Source organism: Sciurus vulgaris (assembly GCF_902686455.1).
Source record: "Sciurus vulgaris genome assembly, chromosome: 11".
Taxonomy (NCBI): domain Eukaryota; kingdom Metazoa; phylum Chordata; class Mammalia; order Rodentia; family Sciuridae; genus Sciurus; species Sciurus vulgaris.
Window position 1 is genome coordinate 110,022,935 of NC_136472.1, and position 26,491 is coordinate 110,049,425.

The 26,491-nt window shown below is 37.5% G+C and overlaps 1 protein-coding gene across 6 annotated transcripts in view; it reads right to left on the reverse strand.

Moving 5' to 3' along the window:
• Positions 1-26,491, reverse strand: part of LOC306640026 (NXPE family member 4-like) — an 81,089-nt gene that overhangs the window by 9,839 nt on the left and 44,759 nt on the right. For 2 of the 6 annotated variants that reach the window (XM_079103853.1, XM_079103849.1), the window contains exons 2-5: positions 13,330-13,635; positions 7,194-7,342; positions 6,608-6,712; positions 5,595-5,700 (exon numbers count right to left, since the gene is read on the reverse strand). In XM_079103853.1, coding sequence (XP_078959979.1) covers positions 5,595-5,700; positions 6,608-6,637 — 136 coding nt within the window. In that variant the 5' untranslated portion in view covers positions 6,638-6,712; positions 7,194-7,342; positions 13,330-13,635. Of the gene's footprint in view, positions 1-5,594; positions 5,701-6,607; positions 6,713-7,193; positions 7,343-13,329; positions 13,636-26,491 lie in introns of those variants that run through there. The other 4 variants (XM_079103850.1, XM_079103852.1, XM_079103851.1 and 1 more) reach the window with 4 other exon arrangements.

The following is a 26,491-nucleotide window of genomic DNA, read 5'->3' on the forward strand; positions in this document are numbered from 1 at the left end:
GCACAACAAGTCCACAGCTAACACACTCTATGCTGAATAGTTGAAAGTTTTCCTTGAACATCAGGGAACACTATTACCACTTCTGGTCAACATGGTACTGGAAGTTGTAGTCAGATCAATTTAGGCAAGAGAAACACATACAAGGCATCCAGATTGGAAAGGAGAAAGTTAAATTGTCCCTGTTTGCAAATGACATAATCTTTTAAAGAGAAAATCCTAAAGATTCTGCCAAAACCCTGCTAGAATGAATAACCAAGATTAGTGATGTTACAGGATATAAAATCAACACAGTAGTGCTTCTGTACTCTAACAACAAATTATCTGAAAAAAATCAAGAGGAGATCTCATTTACACAAAATCAAGGAGATCTCAGCTATGCAAAATACAATAAGATCAAATAAAATATTTAGGAGTAAATTTAACCAAGGAGGTAAAAGACTTGTACACTGAGGACTACAAAACATTGATGAAAGAAACTGAAGAAGACACAAATAAAGGGAAAAATACTCCATATTCATGGACTGGAAGAATTAATAGTGTTAAAACATCCATACTATCCAAAGCAATCTGCAAATTCAATGCAATTCTTATCAAAAAACAAATGACATTTTTCATGGAAAAAAATCAATCCTAAAATTTACATGAAATCACAAGATCCTGAATAACCAAGGCTATCTTTAACAAAAAGAAAAAAAGCTAGAGGTCATAGTACTTGACTTCAAAATACCTAACAAAGGTCTAGTAATCAAAACAGTATGGTACTGTCATAAAACAGATTCATAGACCAACAGAACAGAGAGCCCAGAAATAAATATATGTATTTCCAGTCCTTTGATTTTTATAAAAGGTATCAAGAACATACAATGGGAAAAGAACAGTTTCTTTAAAAATAGTATTGGGACAACTGGATATCCACATGCAGAAGAATGTAATTATACCCTTACATCACACTTTATACAGAAATCAACGCAAAATGAATTAAAAAGTTAAATGTAACATCTGAAAGTGAAAAACTACCAAAAGAAAACACAGGAGAAAAGCTTCTTGACATTGGTCTACAGAATGATTTATAGATACAAACGCAAAAGATGGTGGTCACAAAATTTCACTTAGAAAAAATAAGTTCAAGAAATATATTGTCTAACTTAGTGATAACAATTAATAACAATGCATTTGCATTCTTGAAAACTGCTGAGGCTGGAACCATAGCTCAGGTGTGGAGTCTTGCCTACCATGTGTGAGGACCTGGGTTTGTTCCCTAGCACCATCAATGCCCCCCAAATACCCCAAAAAAACAAAATTTAAAACAAAAGCAAAAAAAAATAATTGCTTAGAAAGTAGATTTGAAATAATGTCACCACCACCAAAATAAAAATTAATGAGGTAATGCTAATGTTAATTAGCTTGATTTAGTTATTCCATGATGTATACATATTTCAAACCATGTCATGCAAATATATACAATTTTCATTTGTCAAATATTCATTTAAAAATAAGAAGGAGTATTTAAGATGCATGGGGCTTTTATGTAAAATGTTATTATTTCTGTTTCATCTTTTATACTTTGCTTGAACTTTCTGTTATTTTTAGTGTTTTTTCAGATTTTTTTCTCTAACACAGGAGATACAGAAAAATAGATTTATAGGATGTTTATTTTCTAATTATAAGAAAATACCAATATATTATTAAGAATTAAGAGACTTCTAAAAGTGTATAGGAAATAAAATCAGCCCATAATCATGCCAACCATTGATAATTACTGTTAAATTTTTGGTGAATTTCTCATTCCTTGTATATTGCTTTGCATGATAGTAAATAACTATTTACCATTATATTTTGACTTTTAAGCAGTGACATCAAAACCTCTCAACCTTAGGTCAAAGTCCTATGATATTCCATCCTACAGATATAGCCTAATATTTTACCTGTTTTTATCTTTTTGGATATTTCTTGCTTTCAGTTTTTTTAATCATATATTTAATACTAAAGAATGCCTCCTGTTGCAAGTGATTCTTTGCAATTCAAGAAATTTGCCAAGAATCTCAGAAATAGAATAATTAGTAAAATGTAGTGAACATTGTTAAAGGATTTGACACATACTATGAAATTGTAAAAAAAGTTGTTCCCTTTTCCATCCAGACCAGAAGTGCATGAGAATTCTAGTCTTACTGTATGCTCACAATAGTTGGTAGCTACTTTTTAGAGACATTGCCTTTGATGGAAGTTTGGCTTTTCCACTGGCTAGCTATGCAGTTTAGGTCACATTCTTAACCTCTCTTGAATCAGTCTTATCATCTGAGTGTCAGGTCATACAAAATAAACACCTTATATGGTTACCGAGAGGATGGATGGAATAAATAACATGTGAAGCATTAGGAATGATACTGGCACATGCTAAGTGTTCATTATTACTACCTCTATTTGATGACTAAAGATTTTTTTGTTAAAAATGTCAAATAATAAAATAAAATAGTAGTAGGCTGGATCATTACTATTAATCATTAATAGGGATTTCCAATAAAGGTAGAGTAATTTGTGCTGGACCAATTCTCCTGTAGCTGCTAATAATAAACTCTGAACAAATATATATATATATATATATATATATATATATATATATATATATATATATATATATATATATTTAAAAAACAACTCTCTGAAAGCAGTGGAGAGTGGATACAAGTAGAAAGGAATTGGAGGGATGTTGGTACCTGAGATAAAGGACAGCACAGGACTTGCATTTTAAGTGCCGACTGGAGTTCTTTAAGCTGAAGAAAACTCAGCTACTCAGCACCAGATGCAGGAAATATATAGATAAATATGAAAGACTATTTCTCTCTTTGAAGTACCTATATTTATTTAGGAAATTAAAGATTATAAATTTATCATAATATGGCAACTATAGATAAAAGAATAGGATCAGATGTACATAGGTCTAAGTGGCTGGAAGGTTATTACAGATTACATGAAGCAGTATATTAATAATTCTAAAAGTTAAGAATGTGTGATATAATCCATAGAGAAACTAATGAAAATGCAATATAAAAACAAAAGGAAGGAACATATAAAAAATTTCAGTAAAACTAAAAATAAGGCAGGAGAAGGAAAACAGAGGAACAACAACAACAAAATTAGAAGGACCAAACAGAAAATAAATAGTAAAGTGATAGATCTAAATCCTCTCATTTTAATAATTCCATTGAATATAGTGGACTGCATGCCTCACCAAAAGGCAGAAATAAAAAAGCAAGAACAGCCATTTGCTTTCTACAAGGAATACCACTCAGGTGTAAAGTATTATGCCATATTCCACGTAGACAGTGATAGGCCATATAAGGAACAAAGAGTATCATTAGAATAAAGATGACTGTTTCATCATAATAGAAGGATCAATTTGTCAGGAACCACAGCAATCATACCTGTGTATACACTTACATACACATACCTATAAATGAAACAAACTTTGACAAAATAAAGAGAAAATGGAAAAAATCCACAACCATAATTAGAAATTTAATAATCTCTCTCAGTAATTGCTGCGTGAGCTATAGAAAAAACGAGCAAGAACCCAGAGGATTTAAATGACATTTTCATAGTAAGATATTTGAACCATCATACCACATAATCAGATATTTATATATTATTTCAGTCTTCAAATAAAAGTAAGTGATTTTAGAGTGGTAGAATAATTTTCTGTGCTTACAAATTATGGTAGAAATAAAACATAAAAAGTCTGATTTAAGATGAAGGACTAAGTACATATTGTGGTCTCAATTTCTTGCCGTGAAAATCTTATAAAAGACAGAAAAGATGATAGTGCCATTAATGAATCAAGTACAGATCCTGGAAAGTTAAAATTTTGCTATTCAATATGCAAAAGTGAATTGCATTCCTCTACACCATCAATAAGCAATCATTTTTAAAAGAACAGCATATACAAAAAAATTATAGCAACATATAATTATAAAGTAACTAGGAATAAATCTAGTAGAAAATGTACAAGACCTGTAGGCAAAAACTGTAAGATTTACTGAAAGATCTAAAGAAGACCTAAATAAACAGATATTTGATGTTGCTCAATAGAAAAATATAAACATATCAATTCTTCCAATTGGACATATGTAAGTTGAGGTCAAGGTTATAAAACTCAAATAGGGTTTTTCTGCAGATTTGATAGGCCGGCTCTAAAATGCACAAGAAAGAAGATCTACAACAGGCCAAGAACCTTCTGAAGTGGAATAAACAGTTGTAACATCACCTTCAAGGCAAGGCTAATTATGAAGCTTAATTAGTGCTAGCAATGTAGTATTGGCACAAGGAAGACAAATTGGTCAATGGAATAGAACAAGAGCCCTGAAAGAGACCTTCTCTTGTTGGACCATTTGAGATACAAAGTGGCATGCACTGGAAAGAAGGACTACAGTAAATAAAAGGAGGCGGCTATCTATATGGAAAAAAAGAACAACAGGAAGAAATCCGAACACAATAAAGCATGTGCATTTAAAGCTTAAATGTTAAAAGAAACATTTTTATTAGAGCATTATTATTATACATAGTATTTGGGTTCACTTACACAAAATCACACATGCAAGGAATTTGATTTCAATCTCCACCCCCCCTTTTATCTCCCCTCTTCCCTCCCCCTGTACTCCCTCCTCTTCTCTACTAAACTTCCTTTCTTCTACATATATATAAAAGCAAAATTCCCTTTGGCACCTTTATATATGAACATAGCATGTTATTACATTCCTTCTATTTATCTTCCTCTTTCCCTTCCACACTCACTCTTGATCTCCTTCTTCTACTCCACTGATTTTCCTTGTGTCTTTATGATGTCTTATCTCCTCCCTGATGGCTTTCTCTCCTTTGCTGTGCTCTAGCTTCCACATATGACAAAAAACATTCAACCCTTGTTTTTCTAAGTCTGTTTCACTTAGCATGATTTTTCTCTATTTCCATCATTTACTGGCAATTTCCTTGTACCCATACTACACAATGGCCATTATTTCATTCTTCATTATGGCTGAGTAAGACTCCACGTGTATATATATCATATTTTCTTAATCTATTCATCTATTGATGAGCATGTGAGTTGATTCTGCAATTTGTCTATTATGATGCATGAAGTTATAAACATTGAGGTGGCTGTATCGCTATAATATGCTGATTTTAGATCTTCAAAAGCAACTTTTAAAAGTTTCAGTAGAATATTTAGACAAATAGTCTGATGTTGGAGAGGGGAAATATTTCTCTTCAAAGCAAAAAGGCAGATAAATTTTACTATATAAAAATAAAAATATTTTGTTCTTCAGATGTTCTGTTAAAGAAGGTGAAAAGATAGTTAAATGTTGTGAAAAGATAGTTGTGACGCATAAATAAGCAACAAAGGAACAAGGTCTGTGAGTAAACACACACAGTGTCACCCTTTCACATGCTGCTTAATGATTTTTCAGACACTCTGCTTCTTACATGCAAGTCTTTGAAACTCCCCTACTACATTCTTTAGGTCTTGTAGTTTGGACTTTCCTAGAAAAGATGAGGTATCAAGTAAAAATATGCTTTTGCAAACACAATAAGAAAGCAATTCCTACCTTCCGGGACTTTGGGAGAACTGTAAAAGTGATCAAGAAGGCTAATATAAGTAGCAGTAGCCACAGTGATTTGCGATTTGTCAGAGTTGTTTTCATGATGAGGATCCTAGAAGAGACAACAAAAACAAACACTCGAGGAAACAAAGCAGAAAGTAAAACATGGGAACACGTGAAGCGTTTATGCCCCCTGGTTATCCTTGGAGAAGTTACTCCCAGAAGGAAATCTTGGCTCTCCCAGCTGCCCCTACTGCTGCCCCTACTGTCTCCCAGCAGCCGTCCATGGTGGTCAGCTTGCACTTCCTACAGGAAAGCGATTCCATGCAGCCCACCATGGACTTTAAGGAACTGAGCAGCTAAGCACCTAAAGGGCACAGGGATGCTCATTTTTAAGGCGAAGTCACCAGCGTATATGTCATCTCACATGCCTCCAATTCTCTTGCCTTAAATACGAGGAGCAGAAGAACTTGAGTAAATAGTGACCCTGAGATTCATATTATCTCAGTGACTTTCTAATGTAAATTGACTTTCAACTTCCTTAATCCCTGCCTATAAATTTTTTCTGCTTCCTTGTCTTTCTTTCAGACTTTGTAGCACCCATCGACCTTGAAAACAATTATTTTAAAACTTATATTTATTACTTGCTTTTAAAATTGTTTCAGGCTTTATCAGCATTTTCTTTAATTGAAATGATTTGTCTTTGACCTGGAATTAAAATTTGTCATTTAAAATCAGATTGCTTGGGCTGAGGGTGTCACTTAGTGGTAGAGTGACTGTCTAGCATGCACAAGGTCCTGGGTTTGATCCTTGGCATCACAAAAAATAAAATAAAATAAAATCAGGTTGCTTGATTGATGCCCTTCTAAAATATTTGATCCCTGAAAATTTACTGTCTCTCTGAGAAGTACCTCCTACCCTGGACTCTCAGTTTACATATAGACTTTAGAAGTTTCTGCACTCAATAGTAAATGTTACCACTTTCCCTCACCTGCTCCACTTTGAAAATGTTTTCATACCTTTAGTTGTAAAGGCTTGTTCGATCCCATACCTGGGAACTCCTGTGAGCTGGTTGTAGAGGACTTCTTCTGAAGTCCCCAGTGTGCTACTGGGGTACCTCTTCTCTGCAACAAAACAAATCGCAAATATAAATTGCAGTTTGGGTACTTCCTTCTGTGTGACTCAGCTTCAAAATGTCAGGCATGACAACTCCCCCTTAAGGAGGGGCCTGAATCACAAAGGTTAATCATCAGGTCAAGTAGACATAGGAAGGAGAAATGAAATGCTTGGAAAAATGGTGAAATGGTTTCTGTCCTAAGACTTTGGGAGCCTAATTCTAGTAAGAGTATGATAAACACCTGACAAGACAAAAGTGAACGTAGCCAGAAGTTTGAATGATTCAGTAAAAAGTCACCCATGGAGAGTTAAACTTATTGTTTCCTATGTGAACCTTGTTATGAAGACCCCCCATTGCTTTGTTATGAAGACCCCATTGCATATTATCTTGTATGTAGTATATATTCAATAAAATTTGCTGAATCAAACTGAAAGAACCTCAAATACAATAAAGGCAAGATATCTCAGACTGAGAGAACAACAGCTTACATTCACAGGTTTGAATTCATCTGGGATTTGTATTCTTGCTCTGATAGGAATGGTGCCAGAAAAAGCAGGATCCTAGGATGCATGCCCCAGTGCCCATGGGAAGCAACAGCTGGTTGCCTTGTAGCTCCGTGGGTCTCATTTATGCTGTCCTGTAAAACATATGAAACATATCCATCAATCCTTCCAGTCTTTTTTTACTGAAAAGCAGAAATCAAGAACTGTTTCATAAGAATCTTCCTGGCGTTGATAATCCTTCCAACATCCTTGCTCATGTTCTACCAAACTAGCCTGAACAATATCTCCTTATGTCTTTACATGGATGGTTGATAAAGCTATTTAACTTTATGTTCCTGGGTCTAGGATTGCTCAACTTTGCTCCAAAGAACCTACAATAAAATAAAAGTATTTGCAGTGGGTTTGGTTTGGCTGCTCCTTAGGAGACAGATGCCAGCAATCAACCAAGTTCACAGCCTACTTTGAGTCAAATATTTATAGATTTTATTTTAGTTATATAGATGTTGGTATTCCATGTGAACTTAGCATTTTTTTATAAGATAGGCATGCTAGTTCTGCTTGACTTAAAAAACTGGGAGCACAGAAGAGACCTTAAATAATTTGTCCAGGTCATCCAGGGAGGTTTCAGTTGATTGCTGTGATTTTGATCTCTGATTCAGAGAACTTTCCACTACTCAGAATGACTCTAGCACATGTGATAGAACCAAGTTCAGTTAGACACCACAGTTCATGCATTTATTGTCCATTATGCTTAAAAGAAAAGGCTCTTTTAAAAACTGTTTTCTTTCAAATGACTGAAAAAGCCTGGCATGAGCAAGATGCTTTGTCCTCAGTAGAGTGCTTTTCTTGCAGGTAATGTTCATTTTATCCTCTTCTTTGATTATTTTCATTTCCCCTAAACTTGTGAGTCTAAATAAAGGGTCTAAATATGGGAGCTAAGTTACAGGTGGGATTATGGAGTTACGAGTCTAAAAATAAAATACCATTCAGGAGATCACCAGATCTTTGAATAATGAGTATGTTAAGAGTAGTGCTGCTTAGGATCTAAAAGCGCCTGGCAAAATGGGCAAACTGTGCACATCAGGCAAAGCCAAGGAATGCACACTGGGGGTGGAGTCACAAGTTTGGGAAATGGCCACAGAAACCAGACAAAAAGACCCCAACGCCAAGAAGGCTACCTTATGTGGTAGGAAGTCTCATTTCTGAAGGACTTGAGCTTAGAGGGAGAGTCTTTGATTCTGCAAAGATGACTGTAAAGACTAGAGAAGATGTAGTCCCAAAATGACTCAAGACTCCAGCAGTGAGAACTTGGCTTAGGACCCATGAAGTAGCAATGAAAGGCACAAGTTAGTGTCACTCAACCTCCTCTTTACCAATAGAAGGCAAAAAGGCCAATGCTGTGATCAGATAGCTCACTGTGGCCCCATATTTACTAGTCACGGAGGTTCAGGGGTGCTGCAATTCAGTTACGCAATGGGGAAAAGCAGTATGCAGTTCACAGCAACTGCCCTGTCACAACCCTCTTTGGAACAGTTAGTGGAAAATGCCAGGCCTAAGTCATTTGTTACCTTGCCACCCTGAAACAGAGATAGGCACGCTTCAAAGGCAGCAGAGTCTGGTGGTGGGAACCTATCTGAAGGCTAGCATGAGCACCTTGTCAACTGGGGGACTTCCTTTTGGTGGTGATGTCTACCACAGATAGCCTCATTACTGGACTTTGAACAAAATATATGTGTCTGTAAAAAGAAAAGCATTGGTGGGGTGAAAGTGGAGAGACCTACAGATAGGAGAGCAATAACTAATATTTACTGAGGACTTACTACATGCCAGGCTCTCTTCTGAATGCCTTCCATACTTTAACCCATTTAACCCTCAGAACTATACTGTGAGGTACTTTCCATTTCCAGATAAGAAGAATGAGGCACAGGATGCCGAAATACACTAGCAAAGGTGGCACGGGTCATTAATGGCAGAGGCCAGCCTTGGACCCAGTGCTCCAGAGCTGCAGATTTAACCACTTCAGGTACTGCCAGAAGCTGGAAGGGAGGAAGGCATGAAGCAGAGGAAGAGAGGAGAGATTAGATGTTGACAGCGGAAGTAGGAGAAGCAGAGACCAAAAGTGGGGTGTCGCTAAACTGGTGGAGCACCACAATAACCAAGGTCTGCTGCTAAGGTGATTTCTAAGTCATTGCCAGAGCTGCATCCTATCTCAAAGGTCCTTCCACTTTGGTCCTCAGTATCACTTAAGATCTCTGAGAGGCCTTGGGCAGGTTGGGGATCTGGAAGAATTATTTACCTCTCAGGAGCATTCTAAAATGTGTGGAACTGTCCTGATCGCGCAAACCCAGCTTCTTCACCCTATACCCAAGTCATTATTTTTGTTGACTGGCAACATAAAGCAACATGTTTCCCACCAGGATGAGAAATGAAACAGGAAGACTGTGAGCCTTGTACTCAAACACGCCAGACTTTGACCCTTTATCAATTCTAGCAGCACACGTCTGATGTTTTCTGTTATGTTGGAAAAGTATATTAACCTTTTCATTAGGTAATCAAAGATGTTTGTTTAGATAGTGATGTGACTGATTTCCTGAATTTTAATGGATTTGTACCAATGGGCATTGGTCCATCTGGTCAATTTTTCTTCAAACTTGGTATATTTTTATGGCCGAGAACTTATCACCACAACTAAGAGAAATTTAGAATTTATAAGCACATATGCCCTTCTGGATTAACTAGAACTCTTTCACCACCAAGGTCCTTTTAGTCATGTAATTGTAAAGCAAGTGTATTCCCCCTTTCTTGTGGAGAACATGGGTGAATTGGAATAACACAAAGGCAGATATTTTAGAATGAACAGCATTCCATTTCACAGTATAAATAGGTGCATGGTCAAAGTGCGTCAGTCATTTCTCTACAGAATTTATTTCTTCTTTGGAGGTGATCTTGCCTGATTCTCAGTATGAACTTAAATTGCTCCATATGTGTGAATTAATACTTATTCTTTCAGTTGTTTCTGTTCTCATTTAGAAGACGGTCATAGTTGATTGGAAATGGAGGTCCTTACAACTGTAGAAAGCAATGCAGTCCTGATTCCCCAGTCACTTTTGACTGAAGCAGAGGCTATAAAGACTGGGATAAGACTTACCAGAGACTAGATTGGGCTATTGGTGTTCATGACTCAATTTTCTCTTCTCACTGGATCCCTAAGAGTCAGTTTGGTCTGGAGTTCAAGATAAAGAGTTCAATTCTCTTTGTTTCCAATAGATAAGCTTGTGTCTAGGGAGGTGGAGGTAGATTCTAAAGGTCTAATTAGGGTTTTGAATCTCCTAAATTTTTAATAGAACTTAGGGATTATTTTTTGCTTTGTAATGCCTGTCTGTTACCTTTGAACTGATAGTAATATTGAAAATTATAACCTCAGTTTCTGCTTTAAAAAATGAAAGCAAGGGTCCTAACATGTGCTTGAGACAGAGCAAAAGGGAAAGAAACTTACTCAGAATAACAGAACCTTCTATAGTCCCTCTACCTCTACCACCAGGCCAACAGATACTGAGCAACAACTGACTGTAAGTAAATACTACAGCAAATATGGAAAGTGAAAGATTCTCAGATACAGCACTAAGGTATGAACTAAAGCCCTAGTTGGAACAGATGCTGAAGAAAACCCTATGCCAAACTAGTCCCCACTCCAAACACTGTATATTGCTAAAGGAATTTGAAATTCTTGGTACATTTAGGGCAACCATTGTAGCAATAAACTTCAAGTTCATCGCAGCTTCTGCCTAACACAATTCCCCACACTAATAATCTAGCAGAAGGAAATATAAGCCTGTTTTAAAAAACAGTAATTATTTACTCAAGTCTCTACTACTATTTTGTTAAAATTGCAATTTCTATTAAAACAACATAAGGCATATCTAAAGGCAGGGGACAAATGACACAGTCCTTTGAGGCAGGAAAACGAGCAGAAACCATTGGAATTATCTAACAGAATTTTAAATGTAACATGATCAAGTCTTTGAGAGGAAAAGTATACAACATTTAAACTGTTGAAAACAAAAGACAAAGAGAAAAATCCCAAGGTGGTCAGAGAAAAAGGGGAAATAACCTGTAAGGGGAATTACAGCAGACTATCAGAAATTATGCAACTGGAATGAAATCTTTAAGGTTACTAGAAAAAAACAAATCTGTGAACTGGAATCCTAAGCCCAGCAAAAACTCCTTTCAAAAATGAAGTTAGAAATATGCTCTAAGATGAAAACAGAATTCACTACCAGCAGATGCTCTGCCTTTAATATAAAGGAATATGGTATCAGACAGAAACTTGGTTCTGCACACAAAAATACAGTGTTGAAAAGAAATAAATACAACTGGCTTTCTATACTTTTAATTGTACTAAAAGATAAATGGTTTTACAAAGCAAAGTAGCACTGAACTATATGTTTACAGTACACATTAAAGTAAAACGTATATCAGCAAAAGCACAAAGTGTGAAATGTAGGAAGTGGAAAAAAATATCTTAAAGCCTTTATGCCACATATTTAGTAGTAGATTACTTGAATGTTTATTAAGAAAAACATTGTAGTGCTGTTTGTCACCATATGATGCTCTTTATCACACTGGGACCAAGCAAGGAGTGGTGGTACACACCTGTACTCCTAGTGACTCTGGAGGCTAAGGCAGGAGATTAACAAGTTCAAGGTCAGCCTCATCAATTTAGCAAGATCCTGTCTCAAAATAAAACATAAAAGGATAGTGGATGTAGCTCAGTGGTGGAGTACCCCTGGATTCAATCTCCAGGATCACACACACACACACAACACACAAGTCATTATCAGATTCAGCCCCTCAACCTTTGGCCAGATCCTTCCTGGATTTACCCTTGATATTAGTTCTGTGGATAATTATACCTTGGAATGCCATGGAATGATTCCTAAACATGGTCATAGTTCAGAGTCTGATCCTGCTCTCTCTATGTCAGTGAGTCAGATAACATTTAGACCAGCGGTAAGATCAAAGTTACTTTGTCAGGGAAACTATTTAAAGGCTTTCCCATAGAAGCTTGTGATTTTGAGAATTTGAGTCATCCCCTTCACATTGATTGACTGTCAGGTGTCACTTGTGGCCTGTGAAGATCTACAGGGATCAGCTGTGAGTTATAAAAGTTCATTCAAAGAACCAGAAATTAAAGTCTGCTGGAATTCCCCTGTGACCTGAATCACATATAGTTTCTATTCACAGTTGTTAAGAAGTATAAAATCTAATGGGTGGAGATACCTGGTCTTATAATTCTACAACCAAATACACTTCGTTTTACAACACCGAAATCTTCAATACTACCTTTGTTAGCGTCCAGTCTCCCATTTAACCGAATCACTCAGTGCCTAAGTCTGTGGGAACATGAAGTTCTATATAAGTAGTCCTTTGGATTGTAAACCAGAGAAGGCACATGGCTGTGTCTTCTTGTCCTTCACAAGATGACCAATCAACAATGGTTGAAATGAACCGTCCTAATAAAGGCTATTTATTTTTTGCATTTCTTATGACCAATGATTGGGTGATGATGATGATTATATGCATTTTTGTGAAGATCAGGCTGTGCACATACAAATTTTGATGGGGCAAAGTCATCCTGGAATGGACTTCCAGTGATATTCTTAAGATTATGACTTGGAGGTGATGGATGGTATTACACATTGTTGGTTCAGTAGAAACATTACCCCTTGGGTTAAGAGTAGACTTTAAACAGAAACTACTACATATTCCTAGCAAATGGTGCAGCTAATGATGGTCAAATTTATAAGCATTCATAGCAATTTTTGATTGCATATGAAAAACATGTGAGAAACTATCCAAAGAACAGAAGAGGATCCATTCTTTATTTTTTCTGAAGGTGAATGGTGCCTTAATGTCTGTGGCATGGATAACTACTGTTAGCATAGGTGAATGCCTGGTTCTTCAAAGCTATTGGTCACAAAACTTTCTTCTTTGGTAAGCAGCTCAGTTTCAGGTGCATTGAATGCTTGTGCTCACCAAACCTGTGCTCATGTACTTTGCTTTTGTTACACCTTTTGTATACAGAGGAGGCGGGAGTTGGAATGCAGGTTACCACACATACCTTGATGTATAGTGAAGACTTTAGCAGTTCCTCAGCTTCTTGCTGGCAGTCTTCAGGCCACTGTTACGTGCCCCAAGAATGCAGATGTTCCTTGAGCTCACTGGATTATGGGAGCAGCTTCTAGAATAATAGCAGTGGTAGCAATGTTCCTGGAAATGGATTGACCAAGACTAAATCTTCCTGATTAATGATGCAATGAATGAGTTTGTAGCCTGGCACATAAGTATTGAGGTTGTTCTGGAGATACATTCTTACTGGTTCTCTTGAAATGTTAAAATACTAGAATTCAGATCCTTCAGTCATTTACTATTGCAGAAGCAGAGAGCCATCATTTTAAAAAGGTGGTGTTAGGAGGCAATCCAAGATGGCATACTAGAGGGAGGCTGCTTTCCTTGTCACTCCATGACTTGGGATTCAAGCAGAGGAAATGCTGTTTCTTTGTGAGGCAGCCTTCGCTGTCCACTGATGCCCTACTGTTTACCCCCGATTCCTCTGCCGTGATTGCTTGCCATCTGCCAGCATATCACCTGCCTTTTGAGCACAGATCACTTGCTGACCACCACCTATCATCTGCCATTTGCCCGTTTGCCCACTTCTTGCCTGACAATCACCCACCTTTCACCTACCTATCACCTGCCGCCAGTCTTCCACCCACCCATCACCCCCTGTTAGCCTGGAGACTGCCTGCAGACCACCAGCAGATCTCCTGCTGCCTGCTGCCCACTGCTGCCTGGAAGTCCATTGTCACAATATCCACAGGTTTGGTTACACACAATCACTACCATCTTGGGACACTGGCCAGGACCTGCAGGTTTGCCACTACTACTGCCACCATCTTGGGGTGCGGCTGCCTCAGTCTGGGGACACTAGCTAGAGCCTGAAGATATATTGTCAGGGTACTTGCAGGTCTGGTTGCACCTGAGGTCTTTCTGCTGGGTGTGCTAGTGGCTGCCATCCAGCTGCCTCTTTGCAGGGTTGCTCCTTTGTATGAGTGCATTCCTGGTGATCTCTTTGCAAGTTGAAAGGGCATTGAAATCTTGGGACTGCAGCAAGGCAGAGCCTGGGGAAGCTAAAACCCAGATCTAACAGAATGCGGCTGGGTTTTTGTGGGCCAGTCTGGGTCTGGTAAGCCTGCAGAAAACTGGTGACAAGGGGCAGTTTTCTAAGGGGAGCACAGGTTGGAGTAACTGGAGAAAACTGGGTTCTCTCCAGCTCAGTGAGTCCTGAAGTGTGCAGGGATGAAAGGGACCAGGTACAATGTTTGGGAAGACTGGAAAAGGGTATGAGGGCATTTTACTATTGGATTGCCCACCCAATTGGTCCAGCACTCGTTGGACTGGAGCTAACATCAAACTTCAGACAACCCCACCTATTGGTGGAGAAGGGAAACTGAGAAAATATTTTTGAAAGCCAATGGAAGCAATCATTCACTTTTCCATTGAGACTTTCCTTTTTTCCCCCCCTCTCTTTCACACCTCTACCATCTTTGAATCTAAAATATTTTCAATGCATCCATATACTGAGAAAAGGGATGTCTGAATAGTATATTACAGTTCTGTTGTTTTATTCTTATAATTTTACTTTTTTTTAAAAAAAAAAAAAATCCGTTTATAGTTTTTCTCTCACCTATCTGTCTCCCTGAATTCTCTTTCCCATTTCTCTCATACTAATAGTCAACCTCTATTAATTCCTCCCTCACTCTTACTATGAATTTTTACCTCTGTCTTCTCTTCTTGTACCTCCTAAGCATCACATCTTACACTACCTCTGTTCCCTCATTGTCCATGTTTGTAACATTAAACCCTTTTAGCAAACTTAATGTTTTTATTGTAGACAATAATTGAACACATCATTTCTCTTTATTGAGACAAAACTGTAGATGTCTTAATAGGAGCCATTTGGCTTAAGGTTGTATATTGTTTGCATTGGATGCTGCTAATATTGGTCTTCCTCTTAAAGGTGAGGTACTGAAAGTCTTCAGGAACACTGTAAGACTACAGGGTAGAATCTGCACTGCCTCAAATCCATACTGTTAGATGGGAAGACACAAAAACAACATGAAAAAAACAGGGAGCAAAATGCCTCAAACAAACAAAGATGTTCCAACAATAGAATCCATAGACAGCACAGTAGAAGAAGTGTCAGCGAAAGAGTTTAGAAAAATACATAGATTATACAGAAGTGAAAGATCATTTCAATAAAGAGGTAGAGATTATAAAATGTAGTCAAGTAGAAATCCTCAAAATGAAGGAAACAATGAACCAAATTAAAAATTCAATGGAAAACATCACCAACAAACTATGCCACTTAGAAGACAGAACCTCAGACAATGAAGGTCTTGAAAATAAGCTTGACCATACAGAGAAGGTGGTAAGAAACCATGAACAGAACTTCCAAGAATTACTGGATAACATGAAAAGACCAAATTTTAGATTTATTGGAACAGACATAGGCATGTAGATACAAACATAGGCATGTAGGAATAAAAGGAATACACAATCTTTTCTCTTGTTTTGAAACTAGTTTTTTTTTTTAAACTTGCTCCCTGTTTTTTGATTTTTCTTTCTTTTTTTTTTTTTTTTTTTTTTCTTTTGCAGTACTGGGGATCGAACTCAGGGCCTTGTGCTTGCGAGGCAAGCACTCTACCACCTGAGCTATCTCCCCATGCTCCCTGTTTTTTAAAAAAAATTTTTTTCTTAGTTGTAGATGGATTCAATACCTTTGTTTTATTTATTTATTTATTTATTTATTATGTGGTGCTGAGAATCAAACCCAGTGCCTCACACATGCTAGGCAAGCACTCTACCACTGAGCTACAACCCCAGCCCCCACAATCTTTTCAATGACATAATATCAGAAGATTTCCCAAATCTAAAGAATGAAATGGAAAATCAACTACAAGAGATTTAGAGGAACCCAAATGTACAAAATTACAGCATACCCACACTGAATCATCACAGTATAATGAGAATGACTAATAGAATAAGGATAGAATTTTAAAGACTGTGAGAGAAATTACATACAGGGGAAAACAATTCAGATTTTAGTTGATTTCTCAACTCAGACCCTCAATGTTAGGAGGTCGTGGGATAACATATATCAAGCTCTGAAAGAAAATGGATCCAACCAAGAATCTTATATCCAGGAAAATTAAGTTTCAAATTTGAAGATGAAATAAAGACCTGCAATGATAAACAAAAGTTAAAAGAACTCACAACTAGATAGCCTGCACTACAGAAAATTCTCAGCAAAATATTCCACGAGGAGGAAATGAAAAACAACAATGAAAACAGCAAAGGGAGGAACTACACTAAAGGAAAGGCCAATCAAGGAGAAACTAAGTCAAGTTAAAAACCAAAAATAAACCAAAATGACTGGTAATACAAATCATATCTCAATAATAACCCTGAATATTAATGGCCTAGACTCATTAATTAAAAGACATACACTGGTAGATTCGATAAAAAACAAAAAAATGACCTAACAATGTCTTCAAGAGATTCACCACAGACGAAAAGACATCCACAGACTGAAGGTGAAAGGTTGGGGAAAAAAAAATATCACTCACATGGACTGCATAAACAAGCAGGGTTTCCATCCTTATATCAGATAACATGGACTTCAAGCCAAAGTTGGTCAGAAAGGATAAAGAAGGACATTTCGTACTGCTCAAGGGAATCACATATCAACAAGACATAAGAATTGTAAATATTTATGCTCTAAACAATGGAGCATCTATGGTCATCAAACAAACCCTTCTCAATTTCAAGAATCAAATAACACAATAATAAGAAATACTACCCTGCATTCTATGAGATCATAACATAAGAAAACTAGAAATCAATCGTAAAATAAAAAATAGATGCTACTCCAACACCTGGAGACTGAATAGCATGCTAGTGAGTGACAAATGGATAGCAGAAGAAATCAGGGAGGAAATTAAAAAAAAATACTTAGAGGTAAACAAGAACACTGATACAACATATCAAAATCTCTGGAACTCTGTGAAGGCAGCACTAAGAGGAAAGTTCATTGCATTGAGCTCATACATTAAAAGAATAAAAAGTCAACAACTAAATGACCTAACATTACATCTTAAAGCCCTAGAAAAAGAAGAACAAATCAACATTAAAAACAGTAGAAGACAGGAAATAATTAAAATCAGAGCTGAAATCAATGAAATTAAACAATTAAAAAATTGACAGAACAAAGAGTTGGTTCTTTAAAAAAATAAATAAAATTGATAAACCCCTAGCCACAGTAACAAAAAGAAAGAGACAAAACTCAAATTAGTAAAATTCACAATGTAAAAGGAAATATCACAATGGATACTATTGAAATACAGAAGATAATTAGAAACTATTTTGAAAATTTATACACCAATAAAACAGAAAAATCTCAGAAACACTGACAAATTTCTAGAGACATATGATCTACCCAAACTGAATCAGGAGGACAGACACAATATGAACAGATCAATGTCAAACAATGAAATAGAAGATGCCATCAAAAGCCTACCAACCAAGAAAAGCCCAGGACCAGATTCTCAGCTGAGTTCTACAAGACCTTCAAAGAATAATTAACACCAAAACTCCTTAAATTAGTTCATGAAATACAAAAGGAGGGAACCCTTCCAAATTCATTCTATGCGGCCAGTATCACCCTGATACCAAAACCAGTCAAAGACACATTAAGGAAAGGAAACCTCAGATCAATATTCCTGATGAACACAGATGCAAAAATTCTCAATAAAATTCTGGCAAATCACATACAGAAACATATTATAAAGATAGTGCACCATGATCAAGTAGCATTCGTCCCAGGGATGCAAGCTTGGTTCAACATCTGGAATTCAATAAATGTAATACATCACATCAATAGACTTAAAGATAAGAATCATATGATTTTTCTCTATAGATGCAGAAAAAGGTTTTGACAAAATACAGCGCCCCTTCATGTTCAAAACTCTAGAAAAATAGGGATAGTAGGAATATACCTCAACATTGTAAAGGTTATCTATGCTAAGTCCATGATCAATATCATTCTAAATGGAGAAAAGTTGAAAGCATTTCCTCTAAAAATTGGAACAAGACAGAGATGACCTCTTTCACCACTTCTATTCAACATAGTCCTTGAAACTCTAACCAGAGCAATCAGACAGTCAAAAGAAATTAAAGGGATACAAATCAGAATAAAAAACTCAAACTATCAGTATTTGCTGAGGACATGAGTCTATATTTAGAAGATCCAAAAATACTCCACAAGAAAACTTCTAGAACTCATAAATGAATTCAGCAAAGTAGCAGGATATAAAAACAACAGGCATAAATCAAATGCATTCCTATACATAAGCTATGAATCCACTGCAAGAGAAATTAGGAAAACACCCCACTCACAATAGCCTCAAAAAAAAGAAAAAGTACTTGGGAATAATTCTAACAAAAGAGGCAAAGGACCTCTACAATGAAAACTACAGAACACTAAATAAAGAAATTGAAGAAGGCCTTAGAAGATAAAAAGATCTCCCGTGCTCCTGGATAGGCAGAATTAACATTGTCAAAATGGCCATACTACCAAAAGTGTTATACAGATTTAATGCAATTCCTGTTAAAATCCCAATGACATTCTTCCTAGAACTTAAAAAAGCAATCATGAAATTCATTTGGAAAAATAAGAGACCCAGAATAGTCAAAGAAATTCTTAGCAAAAACAGTAAAGCAGAAGGCATCACAATACCAGACTTTAAACTATTTTACAGAGCAATTGTAAAACAAAACAAAACAAAACAAAACAAAACAAAACAAAAACAAAAACAAAAAAACAGCATGGTATTGGCACCAAAATAGACATTTTGACCAATGGAACAGAATAGAAGACACAGAGACAAACCCACATAGATACAGTTATCTCATACTAGACAAAGGCACCAAGAACATATTGGAGAAAAGATAGCCTCTTCAATAAATGGGGATGGGAAAACTGAAAATCCATATGCAGCAAAATGAAACTAAACCCCTATCTCTCACCCTGCACAAAACTCAACTCAAAGTGGATCAAGAACCTAGGAATTGGACTAGAGACCCTGCACACAATAGAAGAAAAAGTTGGCCCAAATCTTTATCATGTCAGCTTAGGAGCTGACTTCCTTAACAAGACTCCTAAAGGGCAAGAAACAAAATCAAGAATTAATAAATGGGAAGGATCAAACTAAGAAGCTTCTTCTCAGCAAAGGAAATGATTGATAATGTGAAGAGAGGGCCTACATAAAGGGTAAAGAGGGAGAAAATCTTTACCACATGCACGTCAGATGCAGCACTAACCTTTATAACTTGAGTTATAAAGAACTCAAAAGATTTAACACCAAAAAGCCAAATAACCCAATCAATAAATGGGCTAAGGAACTGAACAGACACTTCACAGAAGAAGGTATGTGACTTATCAACAAATATAATAAAAAAATGTTCAATATCTCTAGCAACTAGAGAAATGCAAATCAAAACCACTCTAAGATTTCATCTCACTCCAGTCAGAACAGCAATTATCAACAATACTAGCAACAATAACTTTTGGTGAGGATGTGGGGGATAAGGAATAACCATACATTGCTGGTTGGACTACAAAATAGTGCAACCATTATGGAAAGTAGTATGGAGATTCCTTAGAAAACTTGGAATGGAACCACCATTTGTCCTAGCTATCCCACTTCTTGGTCTATACTCAGAGGACTTAAAATCAACATATTACAGTGATGCAGCTGCATCAGTGTTTATAGCAGTTCAATTCACAATTCCTAAACTGTGGAATCAACCTAGATGCCCTTCAACGCATGAATGGATAAAGAATCTGTAGTATATATACACAATAGAATATTACTCAGTCTTAAAGAATGAAATTGTGGCATTTGCAGGTAAATGGATGGAACTAGAGAATATCATACTAAGTGAAATAACCCAATCACAAAACACCAAAGGTCAAATGTTTTCTGTGATATATGGATGCTGATCCAAAATGGGGTAGGGGTCATGGGAAGTATGGAGGGACTTTAGATTGGGTAGAGGAGAGTGAGTGGAGGAGGGGCATGAGAATGGGAAAGATGGTGGAATGAGATGGACATTATTACCCTATGTATATGTCAGATTACACGAATGGTGTGACTGCATCGTGCATAACCAGAGAAATGAAAAGGTGTGCTCCATTTGTGTACCATGAATTGAAGTCCATTCTGCTGTCATGTATAACTAATTGGAACAAATAATAAAAAGAAAAAAAGAAGAGGAAGCCAGTCCAGGGCAGGAAAAAACTTCGAGCCATACAGGGAAAGGACTCAGTGAACATTCTAAGTCCTTGAATTCTGGTTAGAACACTGATTGGCACCCTTCTACTACAAGGTGACAGAGAAATTGCATCATTATGCTGTACAAACTGGAGTCAGTGCAGGGATATCAGTCAGTACTAGAGACCACTGAAGGTAGAGAGGAGAAACCTACAAGTACAAATGAATGAAACGTTCCTTGACTTCCACCCTCCCTCAACACTATTATCATTTTGTTTGGTATAGTACTTCATTCTGTGGGATTTTTTTTCATGTGTCGAAATGCTTAGCATTGTTAGCCTCTTGCTCTGAATCGTAAAGAAACTCAAGAAATTCCCAAATTTTCTTCACACATTTCCAACCAAATACCATCTCTGGTTGAGAATCTGTGGTCTAAATGATTCGATTTCAAGAGGGTACTAGCCCCTGGAAAAACTGCTGGGGTGAAGGTAGAGAAGGTCACTTGAGGTCAGTGTCATATTGTGTGTGAGGAAGAGAATGAGAGCTGGTGGAAGACAGATCCAAACAGAGGGTCTTAACACTAAGGAATCCTGGCTTCATACGTTCACTAGCAAGGGCACAAGCTAAGGCCTGGAATTTGGTTTACTTTCTATGGGACACATTATTATCCAAAGTAGTAATAAAACTCAGGGGGAATGTGACCTCACAGGAAAAACATCACAAGATATCTGAAGAACACACCATTAATTAAGAAAGGAAAAAAGTAATAGACCATATAAACCAAGAAATAGAATTAAACCTAAACATCATTGGAGAATGATAAGCTAGAAATATAGAAAATGTAAAGTAGAAAAAAGCAGTTAGAAAAAAAAAACTAGTTGAAGAGTCTTGATCTGAAATATATAATAACTCAAATAAGAAAAAATTTTGGTGCAAGAGTAGAATTTATACAAAAATTACATTAGTAAGTTGGAAGATCAGGTTAAGGAACTCTACTAGTAATCATCAAGGAATGTGGAGTTGAAAACGTATGAAAGGCAAGTTAAAAGATATGAAGCAAGAAATAAAAATGTCCATGTCCATATCCATATTTAATATTAATCTCATCAAGGTAAGGAAAAAAACCCTAAGGAAACAAAGAGAGGCAATACATTATTTTCAAATACATGAATCAAAAATTGACCACATACTAAGTTATAAAGAAAATCTCAACAACTTGAATTCATCATTTAAATGCAAATCACAATGAAATTGCAAACTATTTGACAATGAATTACTTTATATCACACATTGTACAATGTCACCAAATTATAGAGAAATATAAAATTGTTAATGCAACTATTAAATAGCAATAAAAATTAAGACTAAATGAACTAGTATTCAAGTCAAGAATAAAAAAAAGAACAGCACAGTAAATCTGAAGAAAATAGGAGACAACAAACATGAGAAGATGCAAATAGCAAATAAAACAAACAATAAAAATGATCAATAGAATTAAAAAGCTAAGACATAGAGCAAAACTAAACAGTGGGTAACTTCCAGTAAATGTCTTCAAGGGAAAAAGAAAATATACAAATAATTAATTGGGGGAATAAAAAAGGGTATACCACATCTGATGGAAGGAGCACTTTTAAAATCATGAGCAAGTACTAGAATAACCCACCACTTTTGCAAAGTTAGATATACAGGATATATTTTCAAGGTACATAACTATGAATTTGGTTAGAGGAGAAATAGAAAACCCAAATTTAAAAAAGATGGTAATTATTTTGTGCATAGTGACTTACAGCACAGAAAGGGGGAAAGAGTAACTTCTGCAGTGGAGCAAACTGATCATCACTACCTCAGCAGATGACCAGTGTTAACATCCACAGTGTTCAGTCATAATGACATGCACCCATAATATGATGTGATGAAAATGGCACTTCTCTTCTGTGGTCTTCTCTCCCAAGACCCTTATACCAAATCTGACCAAGAGAAAAACACCAGAAAAATTCTAGTCGAGAAACCAATACAAATCATCAAAAACTAGAACAGTCTGAGAAAGTGCTACAATGAAAGGAGCTGGGAAGTCATGAGTACTAAATGAAAATGGGTTCCTGGAGAAAAAGAGGTCAGTCGTGAAGGAATGAGGCAGGAAGGGAGACCTCCCATAGGTAGCCAGGACAAGGGCCTTGAGAATGGAAGGAAGGCAGGGAGGAGAACATCAGGACATCCTGAAAGGAGACATGGGGTCTGGAGAACTTCCTGTTACTTGCTGTTCCTGACAGCTTCAACAGCAACGTCTTCTTAGCTAGATCACCTGATACTGTTCCACCATAGCTCTTCCTTAGCTACCCCTACCCCTGTCCCTAGCAATGGTTGACCACCAAATCTTCCCTCATCTGAAGCACTTCCTCTCCCCAACAGATGTGCCAAACCACAAGGTTGGGCTCATCCTCTTAATTATGTAAATAAGAACTTATGCACTTCTGTTTGGTTTATTAAACTTGGAGCTTGAAGATCTTGATTGGTCTATGCTAGGATCCCTCACTCACCAAGTTGTATTGGGCCATCAAATATGCCTTTAAACACCCCTAGACAACAGAACCAGTTGGCATCCCTTTGTTGGGACCCCTCTGTCTTCAGGAGCTCTGTTTTCTTTCTATTACTTTAATAAATCCTGTTGCATTGCTCTCACCTGGTGTCCATGGATTTCATTCTTCAAATTCACAAGACAAAGAACCCACCCACCCACACTCTGTGTTATCAATAGGTAAAAACTAAGGAAATTTTTTTTTTTTTTTTTTTTGCGGTACTGGGGATTGAACTCAGGGCCTTGTGCTTACAAAGCAAGCACTCTACCAGCTGAGCTATCTCTCCAGCCCCAAACTAAGGAAATTTAAACATATTGTAGATTTTTTCTCAATGACAGTATACATTAATATTGACTCATTAATTGTAACATGTGCTATGTGAACTATGGTTCATAAAAGTTAATAAAGACTTACCAGATATTCTTACTGGTATTCTTCCTTGCTAAGAATACTATTCCTAGCCTAACAGTGAGAAAAAAAATAACATAAAAAATTATAACTTTCTCAAGTGCATCAGAGGACTTAATAGCAAGACAATCAAATGACCTGAATTCCAAAGAGGATCAAGTTCCTCTAAGAAGAGATGAGATACACAAAGTATGTCATCACTGGTAGACACAGAAAGAAGAGAGGAGAGCAATAGAAGAGGGAAGAATAAACCAGCAAAATGGCATATGACTTGTTAAAGACCAATTGTGGCCTAGAGTGCTGACTTGGAATAGCTGGGGTTACCAGAAAAGGCGAGGTCACCAGTTCCCACGGGCAGTTCCCTATGGTCCTACCAGTGGTGCATGTGAGATAGGCTGAGAGAGCCCTCCTATTTGTTGTGGGCATGAAGGTAGTAATTGGCAGCCTGGGAGACAGGCATAAATCCTTAGCCTTAAGTGAGTCCCTAAAGTCCATGGAGGAGGGGCAGAAAAGGCTATGGTCCCGAGGATATGCACACAAACCTGTTGCTAAAAAGGGTAGAAATGAGTTATGTCTGTCTTGGGGGAAGGTAACTCTCATTCCCATGTCGAAAGCCAAGATCCATGGACACAAAGGGAGGAGCTAGAGGAATAAACTCTGGACTCCTATGGAGGAGCAGGAAGCCATCTTTGATCTATGCTGATAACAAGTGGAGTTCTACTACCACCCTGAGGAAAGCAGGCAGTTCCCACTTAAGACCAACTGGGAATCCAAGGCAGAATGTGGCTGCTGCAGCACAGAGGAACAGAAAAGGGTCCCTCCAAATTCCAGGCACAGAGGACCTGCCAAACAGAGAGGCTGGACCAGGAAAGCAGAGAATACCCGAGTCCTCGCCCCAAGCCTGGCATCCATCAACGACAGTGAGGGCCACCTCCAGCTGGCAAAAGGGGGAGTGTGGTGATACTAATACTGACTTACAGAGATGGCTGAAAGCAGAGGGGGCGGCAGGAACACTGCAGAAAACCAGTCCCACCTCTCAGCCCCCAGGCTAGAGTAAGGCAGCAAAGAACGGGAAGTCTGTGAGGCACTGAGGTAATAATTGGGGGGGGGGGGGGGAGTTATTAGAATGTTACTACAGTTGCAGTGACACTGTGCTACTTCCCGGGTTGAAGGGGAACTTGAAACTTAGCTGAACTTTGGAAGGATTTGTCACCCAAATGTTTACTTTTTCCAGCACCTACGTTGATATTTCAAATTGCCCCTTTCTTTACCGCCTAGTGTTTCACATCTGTGACAATGCTGGTCGGTCAGATTCAAGTTGGAAAAGCAATGAGAGAGGGCTGGGATGACAGGGAACCTCAGTAGAATTAGCAAGCGAATCCATTTTGTGACAGAATATTTATTGAAGCTGAGCATCCGGAATGGGGAACTATTCCCTTAAAGCATCCTGCTCATTTCTACCCAGGCACCTAAGCTCCCCAGATCAGACTCAAACTCTTTAGATGGTGATTTGTAGGGCCTAGAGTTAGATCACGACTTGCAGAATGTGGAATCTTGGGCTGGTGTGTTGAACATTTTAGTGTCTTGCTTTTCTTTACTATAAATGAGGATTATGGTGAATTTATCTCAAAGGGCTGTTTTGAGAACTGAGATTCTTCACACAGTGAGTGCTTCTCCATTTATGTTTGTTATTATTATAATTATCATCAGGAAGTCCTGGACTCAGTTTCAAAAGTTAGACTGAAAAGAAGGAGATGGAAGACAAGGAGTTTGTGAAGATTGAATTGACTTGACTGAATATGAAGGGTGAGAGACAGATCAAGGTCAAGGATAGCTCCTCACTTGACTCTTGGGAGTTGGCAGAGCAGTGATACCTCTAAAACCTCTGGGATGCCTGCACCTGATGTGTAAAATCAGGTCACTCTGCTCAGCCCATTCCATTTGGAACTGCAAGGTTTGCAAACACCAACCAACCACTTCTTCAGTTAAAGCCTGAAGTCCAGATGATTAAATGCAATCTGAATTTTCAATATTCTTAAAAATCTGGAGCAAACCAAAGGTGACTGTGAGGTGCAAATTTTCCACCTCTGTGTAAGGTCCTAGAGGCTGTGCTGCTGTAGATCCCATCGTTAAATGTCCCAGAGTGCTTTTCACCAGATGAACGACTGAATTCTCAAGGACAGAATTTTCTAAGATAGGTCTATACCAATAGGCACTGGTTTTTTTAACTTTCCAAACTGTGGAAGTAGTTGAAGAACGGGATTTTAAAAGAACAAATTTCCTGTTCTAGAATTAACAACTTAAGATTAAAGTTGCCCAAGGACATGTAGGCAAACATTATAAACGTATTATATAAGGGCTGAACCCCAGGTGGGGTTGTTCAAAGAAGAAGCAGTGTTGTTAGTCAGCTTATGGCACTTTTATTTTTCCTGGAAACTCATGAGTCTTAAAATTCAGGCAGTAAACTCTCAAAGTGTCTTCTTATTTTCCCATGGTTCTACCTTTTTTTTGTTTTCTGACCCTATAAGGCAGGTTTGAAAACATTTTCCTCTTTGCAGCTTGGGTTCTATATTGTTTTCTCCCTTCTTCTTAGGACCACCCTCATGCTGCTGTCCTTTCCACCTGCCTCTAGAAAGCTCAGGAGCCCTGCTTTCCCAAACAAGGAACTAGAGAGGAACTTCCTAAGAAGTCTGAAAAGATGTGTTCCAGTTATTGGGGGAAGGAGACATACCTAGAGGAGGAAAAGCAGGTGCAAAGCAGGAAGGTGGGAAAGTAGAGTTATGTTTGCTAAAAGTGGTGAAGGTGCATGTGAAGAAGGGTCAGATGAAGCTGGGAGATTGCAGGCTGGCTTTCAAAATGCAATCCATTTGCCTAAGTCTGGCATTTGAGGCTCTTCAACCCTGAG